Raw genomic sequence first — 12,517 nt, 5'->3', positions numbered from 1 at the left:
GAATGGTTACTGAGAAGCAGGTGGCACCATAAATGGTAGCTTCGGCCACCAGTGTGTAAATGGGTATGTGAATGGGTCAGTAGTATGAAAGCGCTTTGAGTGGTTAGAAGACTAGAAAGGCGCTATACAAGTGTCATCCATTTACCATTTGCAGTCCATTTAACAGTCTATAAATCAGGGTTTTTTTAACAAGTGTGAATCACTGCAACCATGAGAGATTCTTGAGCATTCAATCATACATATGCACACAAAATATGAGGCTGATTGGTCCAGCAGAGTGTGAGAATGGTGGTGGACAGACAGATACACACACCGTATTCGGACAAGAGGGTGAAGCTGGAGAGGAGTGAGGGGCGGATCTGACTTATAGATTGAATTGAAAGAGATAACTGAGCTCGCTTACAGTTCGGGGTGTCGGGTGAACACTTTTACAGAGGTCTTTTTTATGATAGTGGCCAATGGGGAACATGTTTTTGGGGGCTGCAGGGGACTTTTTCACTGCAATAGCATGAGGGACCATTGAGCAAAATTTGCTGCAAGGCTGAGCAGCGTTCCTGGGGGCCTGCAACTCACAGACAACCTGTCACTCAAAGCAGCCACATCCTTAAATATGTGTAACTTTAAACCTTAATAATATGTAAACAGGTGAGTTCTATAAAATTCACTCCCTGTACAATTGTCATGAAGAAGGAAAAACACAGGCTGTGAACATGTTTATTTCTGCTGTAAAGTTTTAACATGGGGCTCTATGGGGATTGACTGTCTCCCAGAGTCAGCCTCAAGTGGCCATTTGGGGAACTGCAGCTTTTGGCACTTCTATGTTGACTTCATTTCACAGCCCCAAAGGTTGCTGCTTGGCACACACACACAGACACACAGCCAAATGCATGATCCCCTCAAGGCTCACCCTTGGCAGAGATAACAACAAGAATAGTAATGACAAAACCACCAATACCGAAATCTCAAATGTGGAGTGAAGAAAACTATTCAAACTTCGGTAGAAAGTTTCAGGTTCATGCTGAACCCCATGGCTCACAGTGAGAAACTGACAGAGAAAATAATTTTGCAGCGCCTTTAATGCAGAGCTACTGAGTTAAACAGCATTAAACTGAGCAGGTGTACCAAATACACCTCTGCCCTCCGTATAAAACTTTATTTAATGGTAAAGCTCATTGTATCTCATCTTTTTTTTTTTTTAAATAAAAAAAAAAAAAAATATATATATATATATATATATATATATATATATATAAAATTAATCTATGCTTTGATATGCTTTGAGTGTTGTGTTCTGCCTCCAGCTCTACAGCCCTGAAGCAGTTGCGGGACACAATGTTTCCTACAGCTCTCCGAGGGAACACCTGCAGAGAGAGCCCATCATGAGGCCATTTTGGCATTCATGAGTATGATTGATGACACAGAGATGGAGGCAGCGTTTGAGAAATCCCCTCTGCTGCGGGAAAAGTGATGATTGTTTGGATTCTTCTCCCTGATAGTGCCCCCCTCTGCTTCTCAGTAGGACACATTCACATTACATTATAGAGCAGAAAGCAGCCTCAAACACTGGTGCTACCCTATACGAACTCAAACAATAACCGCTTATCCCTAATGTCTAATTATCTGCAATTCTATTACAAATGTTTTGATGTTTGTGGGGTGAAATCTAAAAGCGTAAACAAACCATAAAACCATCTGAAGCTGCGGCCCCTTTACGGGCGTCGCTCCCAGATCTATCTCCACGTGTGAGTGACAGGAAGGTCACGATAATCTGACGATACATCACAGCAACACTGGCGTATGCTGCGGGGGCTAACAAAGTCACCTGGCCATTCCCTCTGCAGGCACTCCCATTTAGCCCTTTTTAATCCTCTCCATCCCATTACATGACAGCAGAGAACCTGTGCACATTACACGCTTCGGCAGAGATCATTTGCCTCGTTGTGCAGGCAGCCAAGGATCACATAAAATATCAGCACCGTTATTTCTGTCCCATCTCCATCTCCTGGCTGGGAGTAAACAGAGCTGGCCGTCAAAAGATAGCGTAGAATATGACATGCTAAGAAGTTCCATTGAATCCAGCAGTCGGCTGTGTGACTCACTTTCCATATCTTGCCATCTTACCTCAGACGTTGGGTAATCCACTGAGTGGAAACTGAGACAGCAGGGGCAAGACTGCAGAGTGTAAGTCTGATCTTTAAGCAGAGTGGTGAAAAAGTGGATTTTGAAAGGTTAAAATTTAAGGAATACTATAACAGTTGAATTAAATAGATATAAGTTAAGTCTGCTGGGGAGAGGGGAGATGCTCAGGGCAGTTTAAGATGCGCGGACACTTAAAGACTTTTAGTGCAATCCGCAAGTTCATGCTCCCGTGGTTTAAAATGCCTTCACCACGTAGCTGCTGACAGCCTCCAGCCTCCAGTCTCCAGCCTCCAGCCTGGCCTGGTCAGCAGGCAGAATCATCGCCTAAGTCCTGTGGAATTACTGTACCAACTGAGCCTTTAGGCTTCGGATCATAACAACATTTCTGTCAATAACACTGACTCCACTGCTGTCATTCCACCTGACCTGGTTCCTTCTGTTTGACCAAACACAAGAGCAAAAAAAAAAAAATGGGATTGTAAGCTTTTTTTTTTTTTTTTTTTGCTTTGTGAGAAACATATTGTTGCAGTGGCTGAGCAGTCTAAGTGGTGCTGAGCACAATAATACCCTTCTGTTTTTCCCTCTATTGTATTTGTAATACGTGCTTTATAGAAACATACAGTACGATCATAATGTGAAAAGCGACAACTAATTTGAATAAAAAAACAGTGAAATCTGGGGAAAAAAAGGCAAATAGCTCTTAATGAAACAAACAACAGTCATCAACATAAATGTGATTAAGAATTTAACAGTGGTCTAATGGGATTAATTAACTCTTAACGGATTACGTGAGTCAAAAAAATGTGGCATATACATGTATAAGAGCAATTTAGTGGCTTCTGTCTAATTTGACGTCTAACACGGTCTCTAATGACATCTTAGATCAGAGGCAGCAGGAGCACACACACACACACACACACACACGTCTCTCTGCCACTACAATTTGATGCTCAAGTCTCAGATAACGACAGAGATTTCAAGAAATCAAACAGCAAAGAGCAGCCATTTAAAACAGAGCACATGGAAGCAACGAAGGCATCATTTGTAGGGGTGGACCGGTAACATGAAGGTTGACGTTTTTGCCAAGTCGTCAGTGAGTTAATAGAGTGTGATGACAGCTGTAAGGCTGACAGGAACAATAAGCTACACGGGAAGCTTTAAGAGCCGCCCTGCACCGGGTCCCATAAGGACCGACTAATCTACACGTGCTGGAATATTAACTCTCGAGTAATGTTGTCGCCGAAGATGCTCCCCATATGCCACATGGGGTGTGCGCTCTTAACCACTTCAGTGCCTCCTCCTGAACAGCTAATATTGCAATCCTGCTAGAAAATAATAACTATAAAGGCTCAAGGGTGTGGGTTTTGTTTCAATATTGTTGGGCACGTGTGAAACAGGTGGTCTGGGGGGCCCCCAGCAGAAAATTTTGAGCATCAAACATTTAATTTCCTGCATTCTGGGGAATTTGATGCACCAATTTGTGCCTTTTCTGCCTCTGTTATGGTGTCAACATCCATGTCCTCTAAATACTGAGGGCCCCCCCTTGAAATCTGCGCCTGTGTAAAGGCTACATAAGTTTGTGTGCAGTATTCATGTTTTAATCTGTCCGTAAAACCCTTAAATGTAGTTGAGCATTCTCTTTTGTCCTTGGTAGATGTTTTTACTGTACATTAATCCTATTTCTATAGTGCAATTAAGCGTGTTTTAAGTACTGAGTGCACTTTAGTTAGAGAAAGTGCATACTTTATTGATAATTCAAAGCGATGTCTGATTTATCCAAAGAGTAAAATACTAAACTCTAGTGACTCTACTTTCAATAGACTCAGTGGAAATAGTACAAAAAAAGTAATGTACCATTCATGAGATATAATTTAATACCAGCTCCTTTTATTCATCCTCCAGAGTTTAAACAGTAAAAAATGTATTCCTGCTCCTGTTCCTTTTTTTAAACAGAAGACGTTTAAAATAAATTAACTTTAAGCATTTCCACCTTCAGTCAAGATTTAGCTTAGCTCGATTATTGTTTGCATGAGTGAGAGGCAATAAGTCGCAAGCCTGAAGGGCATGCCCATCACCGTGTGAATTTGCTGAGGTGTTGATAATGCGTTGTCTCTCCGGCAGACACGTAAGGTTATGACTCATTCAAAGACCACATCAAAAGACGTTTATTCAGGGTGACAACGTTCGGAGATGAGAGAGATTGAATTTTTCACTCATTTGGGAGATTAGTTGTGATGTCAGGGACATGGATCCAAAGGATTTAATCAGTTAGTTATTCAACCCATCTCTGAACAGGTGTGCCTGTTATCAAATATGCAGCCTTTTGCTTGTGCCAGATTCTCTGCTTTATAGAGAGAATGATTGGCCCTGGAGCACAACAATGACGACCCGGAGAGACAACTCAGCTGAGGCAAAAAACACAACCTTTTTATTCCTAATTACTTTTCTTCAGGTGCAGACATATTCACATCGCATCAACATGTCAGTCAAAGGGCTTCTACTGAACAATATTTAACAATTTATCTGCTGATATATAAAATATTGTTGCAGTAGAACATTTTTTTAATGACCTGAACTGCTGACACAGAAAGCACAGGTGTAGATTTCCGGGTTGATGCAGGGGACACAGCCCCATCAATATATCCCCACTGGCACCAGACCTCAAAGTGACATCAGAAAGACATTGGACTCTTTCACTGGGCAGACGTTTCATTTTAGCTGTAATGAAAATTGGACTGAGGATGTTTTAAATGTCTAACAACGCTGGAATTTTACGTTGTGTAGAAGTTAACATTCTAATGTTTTGTAGACATTGGGTTTTGTTTCACGAGCCTTATAAAGACGTTGGCATGAGACGTTTGGAAGAACCAACAAAATCTCAGCTGTCATTAGTATTCTACATCAATTGATATTTGCATTAGACGTTGTCCTGACATTGAATTTTGGTCACCCGACAATCGAATATTAACGTTGAAAGACACAAATAGCAAGCTGGGTTACAACATATGCATTTGTCCCGTCCAATAAAAGCATTAAAGTATCAGAGGACTTCTATTTTGACAAAATTAAAGACATTTACACCATTTACTGATGCAGAAAATGCACAAATTGGTGCATCAAATTGACCAGAAAGTGTTTGAGGCTCAGAATTCTCAATTTTCCAAATCCAGCCCTTGACAGAATGCATTTATATCCACTTTGCAAAAACTATGCATTTATTTGGACTCTTATGTCAGACAGACATTAAATTTTAGATTTTAGTTGGAATGAAAATCCGATTGACGATGTTTTAAATACCTGACAATGTTAGAATTTCACATTGTGTGGTTGTTAACACTGTAATGTTTTGCAGACGTTGGGTTTTGTTCTTCATACCTCATGACTAAATGTCTTTATTCTAGGTCAAGATGACGTTGGCATGAGACGATTGGAAGACGTTGGATTTTGGTTACTTAACACAACTTAAAACCAACAAAATATCAGCATCACCTGTCATCAGTATTCTACATCCGTTTTGATTGGCATTAGATGTCTGGACATTAAATTTTAGTCACCTGATGATAATCTAAATTCAACCAAATATCAGCGTTGAAGACATGCATGCATTTGTCCCCCCAATGAAAGCATGAAAGTAACAGTTTTTATTCTGACAAAATAAAAGACATTTAAACCAATAAGTGATGCAGAAAATGCACAAATTGATGTGTCAAATTCCCCAGAGTGCAGGAAATAAAGTGTTTGATGCTCAAAATCTTCAATTTTCCCAATATCAAAACAAAACCTACGGCCTTGACAGAATGTATTTATATCCACTTTGCAAAAATCTGCATTTAGAAAATTGTTTTTAAAAATATTTTTACTTAAGTCTGCAGTCCTGACAGTCCAACTACACACGATTAAACCTGTTTGGATGTATTATCTCTGTCCAGTTTGCATGCTTCACCTGCACAGGACACACATGCAACCAGATCTAAAATGTAACACTCATCCTATGAGGTATTTGACATACCTGCTCCAAAGGGGTAGCAGTGGCTGAGATTATACAGTTGACTCATGTATATGGACTGCTACTGAAGCACTCCAAGAGCCAGCAGCTGTTCCACTTCACCTTATCACTTAATTTTCGCAGGACAGGAGTTAATCTGCACAGTTGATCATTCATTATCTCTGCTTGGTTAGCACAGTCACAGACCTCTACTGGACACAGATCTTACCCGCACAGCTGCCTGGAGGAGGGAGGACTCTTTACACATTCAGTATCGATGCTGGCTGATTGGATATTGTTATCGCAGCATGATTGTATGAATCAGTAAACCAGCTCACATTAACTGCAAGCTGGGTTCAGGCGCTTTAAATGAGAGGAGTTTTCCCTGATTACAGCAGGCCTGTCACTTCTCTGGTGCAGGCTGCAGGGTGCAGGAGGCTGCGCCAGCTGTTGGTCACCATCCAGTTAGGTCAATTAAGACTATTTTGGTAATTCAGTATATCCCCCCCTGTGTGTGTGTGGTTTGGAAACTTTGGTCAGTTAGACTTGCAGCAACTTAGCGAGTGACAGGTGGTTGAGGTGCTGTATAACAGATTCGCCTAATGCAGTGACAGGCTGCAGCATTTAACCACCTACAGTCACACTTTGCATCATAAATGAGTTGCAATGAGATATTTGGGGATTTTTAACTTTCCAATCCAGAGTGTGACATTACATATAGATTAAATATAGACACAAAAGCATGCGCTTATTCCCGCAGGCAGCTCCCAGTGGTGTGCTCTGCAGGTTTGAGCCTCACAGACGGGTCGCCCCTGAGTCCAGCCTTACCTGGGATCTCCTGAAGAGGAACATGTGCGAAGCTGAAGCCTCTCCCGATACAAGCCTCCCTCACCTCGCTGCAGTTCCGTGCCTTAAAATCAGCTCTTGCTGCAACAGACAGCACAGAAAAAGTGCAAATGATAGTCTCTAGTCTGAGCATTGTTCACTTCTGTGGAGATCCTTGTTGTTAAAGGTCTGCAGTATATCCTTGCAGGGAATAAAAAAAATAATAATAAATAAAAAACTCCCCTGCAGTAGATCCGCAGGTACTTAATGACTGGGCGTTTAATGGTTGCAACTCAACTATTAGTCCCAACACATTTCCCCAAAGCCAAAAACGTGTTTCTATCTCAAGCGAGAATGATTAAAAGTCCCCAGGCGCCGCAGAGAAAGCCGAGTGCGAGTGTGGAGGTGCCACATGAATCCAGGCAGCGCGTTTCCCCGGCGTGTTGACTCAACTTCGCTGAGCAGACGAAGCCCCCTGGTCGCTGTGTTGGAGTGGAAATGCTGTGTGGAGGGGAGCGCGCCGTGTTCACATCAGATGCACCGGCGAGGCAGAGCGGGACGCAAAATACGGAGTGGAATCCAGCCTCATCCATTTCACCGGGGGCTGCAGGTCGGCAGCTACAAACAGAGATGTAGTAGAAATAAATAAATAAGAACAAACACATGCGGTGAGAGGGTGGGTGAGCTGTGGGATGCAATAAAAACCTGTCACATATTGAAACAGGTAATTGAATCAGCTACACAACATATCTCCACAGCTTTATCTGGACTTCTATTAGCTACAGAAAACTCCTTAAGACCAGGGCCGTAATCATCTGTTTAACACTGGGGGCCCCCACCCAATACTGACTCTTTTTAATGATATACCATACTATGATTTTTTTGTGTGACTTTTTGTGACATTTTTACAGCATACTAAGACTTTATTTCTCCTAACTTTTTGGGATCAGTAGGACCTGATAAGTATAAAAAACTAAACATGTCAGTGATAGTAAAGACCCAATATCCTAAAACGAGATGATAAGAAAGTCCAAATGTCCTCAAATGAGACGATAATAAAGTCCCAATGTCCTCAAACAAGATGATAATAAAATCCCAATGTAAAGTCCCAGTGTCCTCAAATGAGACCATAAGAAAGTCAAAATATCCGAAAATGAGAAGATAATAAAGTCCCAATATCCTGAAACGAGATGATAAGAAAGTCCCAGTGTCCTCAAAGAAGATGATAATAAAGACTCATGTCTTCAAACGAGATGATAAGAAAGTCCCAATGTCCTCAAACAAGATGATAATAAAATCCCAGTGTCCTCAAATGAGACCATAAGAAAGTCAAAATATCTGAAAACGAGATGATAATAAAGTCCCAATGTCCTCAGACTAGATGATAAGAAAGTCCCAATGTCCTCAAACGAGACAATAATAAAATCCCAATGTCCTCAAATGAGACCATAAGAAGGTCAAAATATCCGAAAACGAGATGATAATAAAGTCCCAATGTCCTAAAACGAGATGATAAGAAAGTCCCAGTGTCCTCAAAGAAGATGATAATAAAGCCTCATGTCTTCAAACGAGACAATAATAAAGTCCCAATGTCCTAAAACAAGATGATAATAAAATCCCAATGTCCTCAAATGAGACCATAAGAAAGTCCAAATATCCTAAAACGAGATGATAATAAAGTCCCAGTGTCGTTCAATGAGCTAATGATAAGTTCCCAATGTCTTTAAACGAGTACAGTCTAATCAACAGTATCTCAGCTTGTTACTGTTGCTAAAATTGGTCAAATTTGTTGCCATATCAAACTATAAGCATTATTAATCATAAATAAACAAGTTTCAACCATAAATTGTGATCAGGTTTTGGACTATGTCCACTTTTGTGTCAGGATCAGCTGCAGACTGACTTGGCAGAGATGGCCGCCATCTTGTTTTTACATGGATTAGTGTATTGTGATATTACTACCACTAGATGGCGCAAAAAGTGTCCAAGAACAAGGACAACAGGTTTGAGTTAAGTAGAATGAAGTATAAGGTCCAGTGAACCCAAAATGTGACGTCCTCATAGGAGGACACAGGGTCTCAGGAGGATAACACTCATATTACATTCTAATTTTTCACTTTTCATACGTTTGAAAGTAATAAAATAGAGACAGTACAGTGTTTGACACTGATTGTATCCATAGTAGTCAAGCAACAGCTTCTGCTGGGGTATGGCAATACCACTTAATCAAACCACACTGAGAACTGCAGTGCACCAGTAGTAGTAGAATTGGTAATAACAGTGGCAATTATGATTAGGATGACATTTGCTAATGATTATTTGGACAGCAGTGTGTCGTTGCCTTTTGGCATAGCATTTTTTTAATCAATACTTTGTGGGGGGGATATTGTCAGCATAGTGTAAACCCTGTAGGAATACTTTTTCATTTAAATGAGCATTTCAATAACATTTGAATATTTCTGCAGTGTAAAAATTGGTTTATTCGCCTTCTATTTTATGTCTCTAAATATGATTTGTAACACTTAACCAACCTTCATTTGGCCTTTCATGTTGTTATGTTCCAGTGATGGTGATTTTACTGCATTCAGTAAATGTAAATACTGACCTTTTTTTTTTTTCTCTTCTCACATCCATGCGACACCAAAGCGAAACACCAGTTGCACAGTATCAAACTGTATTAACTAGAGGATGTAAAGGATGTGATGAGGACCAGAAGGCAAGCTTTCATGGCTTTATTGATTTTGGAAGAGCTTGATCCGAGGGTAGCTCAACAGTGGATTAACATGGCTGCCATCGCTGTGCACAAGGTTCCCATTGGTATGGGATGCCACATTTTGAAAGGTGCTTTAAAGTGACTTGTTTCAGACGGGGACACAGCACTGGACGATTCAGGATCAAATATCCAAATCCACAAAGACAATACTTTCAGGAAAGAGAGTCAGTAGTGTAGAAATGTTTTTAAAATACTTTATGTCCATTGTTGGTGCAATATGTCCTTTGACCACAGGAGCAGTTGTGCATCTTCATGAGCTCGAAACGACAGTGTTGACATTGCAGACTTCGGCGGGGGATTAAATTCAGAAATTGTGTTGGACTGCCACACAGAAACCAGAGTTTGAATCAGTACACACATAATTCTTGAACCATATGCACACTCTCATGTATCTATCTGAGATGATTGGAGTGTGTACATGGTCTCATTTTAAACATTAAAAATTGTTTAATACTATTGTTCGTGTAATCTAAGGTGCAAATGTAGTCTCATATGCTGACAGTGGCTCATCTGAGCAACCCTACAGCTCCCTTCAAGAATCCTCTGCTCTACTGTTTTTTAGTGAGACTTTTTGACCTGGACATGTCACAGTTAATTAATGTATCTAACTTTGAAACTCTGGGGACGGTTTCATCCAAATGAAAATTTTTAATACAATGAAAAATTAATTTCATGGGAAATTTTCTGTTAAGATAGCTGTCAAGTTGCCTAACTAGACTTTAAAGTGCTGCAGGAAGAGTTTCTGTCTGTATGTGTGTGTGTGTGTGTGTGTGCACATGAGTGCTGCCTGTGCACACCATTCCTAATACAATGTATGCATATTTTATTTTCAGATGCATTGCATTGCCAAAACATGTTTTTACTCCAGCTCTTCTGGGAATCCCACGCAACTCTCAGACTAGCCAGAGAGATGTAGTCCCTCCTGTGTGTTCTGAGTTTATCTTGGGGTCTCCTTCCAGCTGGTCATACCCAGCACTCCTCCAAAGGAAGGTGTTAAAAAAAAACAGCCAGTCACAAACTCAAGTGTAGTTAAAAGACTGAGGATGTACTAAAAAACTGAGTTTTACTATCTTGGCAACGCTACAAACAGTTCTTGGCAAAACACTAAACACTGCAGCAGTTGAGGTGACTAAACTATAACTTTGGCAATTGCTTGACAGTGCAGGAAGCATCAAACAGAAATGAATTATATTCCAAACTCTCACACTGCAGCTATGAAGAACACATAAGCAAAGGCAGAGTAAAGACGTTGCAACCAAGAGAAATAACTCACATGATCCAACACTTAGACAGGTTCAGTTCACTTACAGCTGCTTCAGCACCTTGGAGAGCACCACATCCTCACCAGGTACCTGAAACACCTCATGTGAAAAGGCAGCTTTGAGATTATTTCACATTGCTGAAACTTCTCAGCACGTCTCAGAAACAATCCACCTGTGGAGACACCTTGATTGACGGCCTCTGTTTGCAGCCTTATGCTTTTGGTCATCAGCCAGAAGTTATGGGGGTCGAAACATCTCCACATGATTCAGCATGCATCGCTGCAGCTGGGACCCCTGGCTGGTAAATGCTCGGGATGAGTCAGCTGATGATCAGTCTTCCATATCGTATCGGTATGTGGGGATCTTGTTATACACCAGGGTGCACACCAGGTTACATTGTTTTATACACCTTGTGTGAAGGGTTTAGCACATGTGTTTATGTGTTTTATATTTAGGTCTGTGTGCGCAGTGATTCACCAAGCTGCAAGGCCATTGCTGCAGTTGCCAGTTCAGTTTCAGTATAGCATAGGTCTGTGAATTAACCTAACTTAATATCTGTTAATCATTCATTAGTATTTACTGTGCATGTGCAGTTGGCTCAGTGAGAGGAGGAAAAATAAGTCAGGATTATTTAGCTGAGAAGGTTTCCAGCTACGTCAAGAGCGGAACAAGTTTTGATTGTATCCTATGAGTGGAGAAATACACAAGTGTTCTCTTCTCAGAAAAGCTGAGGGGGATTTATGTTTTTGGATGGAAATTGATATGGAGAATGTAGATAAACTGAGAAACCCAGATGACCTGATTTCTGCTTTTCCCTGGAGTCATGACAACAGAGACAGGAAATTTACTGAATATCTGAATGGGAGCCAAAGTGTTCCACCTGACTGGACTGATGTCATATATGTGGCAAGTACAGAACATGCTTGACTCCACGCCAAGATTATGAGCGCAGCTGTCTCTCAATGTATGGGGACGAAATGACTCATAGCAGCTCCCACAAGTACGTCTTTACCAAATCTTCAGGATGTGTAAAAAGTGATATTATTATGATCCCTTCATCATCACTGTTGGAGTGAAACTAGTCGTGTCTGTCTGTGTGTCCAGTTGTTGCAGAATTGATAGTGATTGTTGGGGATTCGTCAACATGTGAAGCTCTAGTGAAAGTTCAGTCAGGAAGACAACACTTTTCATGCTCAGGCTGTAAGTTTTCGCTATCTCTAGATGTCATTGTCTGGGTCTGTCAACTGAGTCACAATCAACCAATAGCACAGCGACACCTTCTCCATCAGCCTATCATTTCACTGCTCCTCATTTTAAATATCGTTCTTTCTCTGCCATAGTTCTTTCTTGCCGTGGTCGTGCATGCCCTCCACCTCCCCATCACAACCTAGTCTTTACGGATTCATCCAACACATTCTCACTCCGACCTTGTCACATATTGACATTTGCTCATGGGCTTTTCACGTCCACATATGCAAGGTACCCTGGGTGCATTGGTTGTTGACGTTCTGGGACACCATGTCAAGGTCTGCC

At 41.1% G+C, this 12,517-nt stretch overlaps 1 protein-coding gene across 1 annotated transcript in view; it reads right to left on the bottom strand.

Moving 5' to 3' along the window:
- The window catches only part of LOC126392977 (glypican-6-like), a 146,479-nt gene extending 139,049 nt beyond the window's left edge, over positions 1-7,430 (bottom strand). The window contains exon 1 of the mRNA XM_050048783.1: positions 6,953-7,430. Within this exon, the coding sequence (XP_049904740.1) occupies positions 6,953-7,103 (151 nt within the window). The 5' untranslated portion in view covers positions 7,104-7,430. The remainder of the gene's footprint in view (positions 1-6,952) is intronic.
- Positions 7,431-12,517: the final 5,087 nt, after the last annotated feature.

Source organism: Epinephelus moara, chromosome 7 (assembly GCF_006386435.1).
Source record: "Epinephelus moara isolate mb chromosome 7, YSFRI_EMoa_1.0, whole genome shotgun sequence".
Lineage (NCBI taxonomy): Eukaryota > Metazoa > Chordata > Actinopteri > Perciformes > Serranidae > Epinephelus > Epinephelus moara.
The sequence above is the reverse complement of the archived record's forward strand: the minus strand, read 5'-3'. Positions and strand labels throughout refer to the sequence as shown.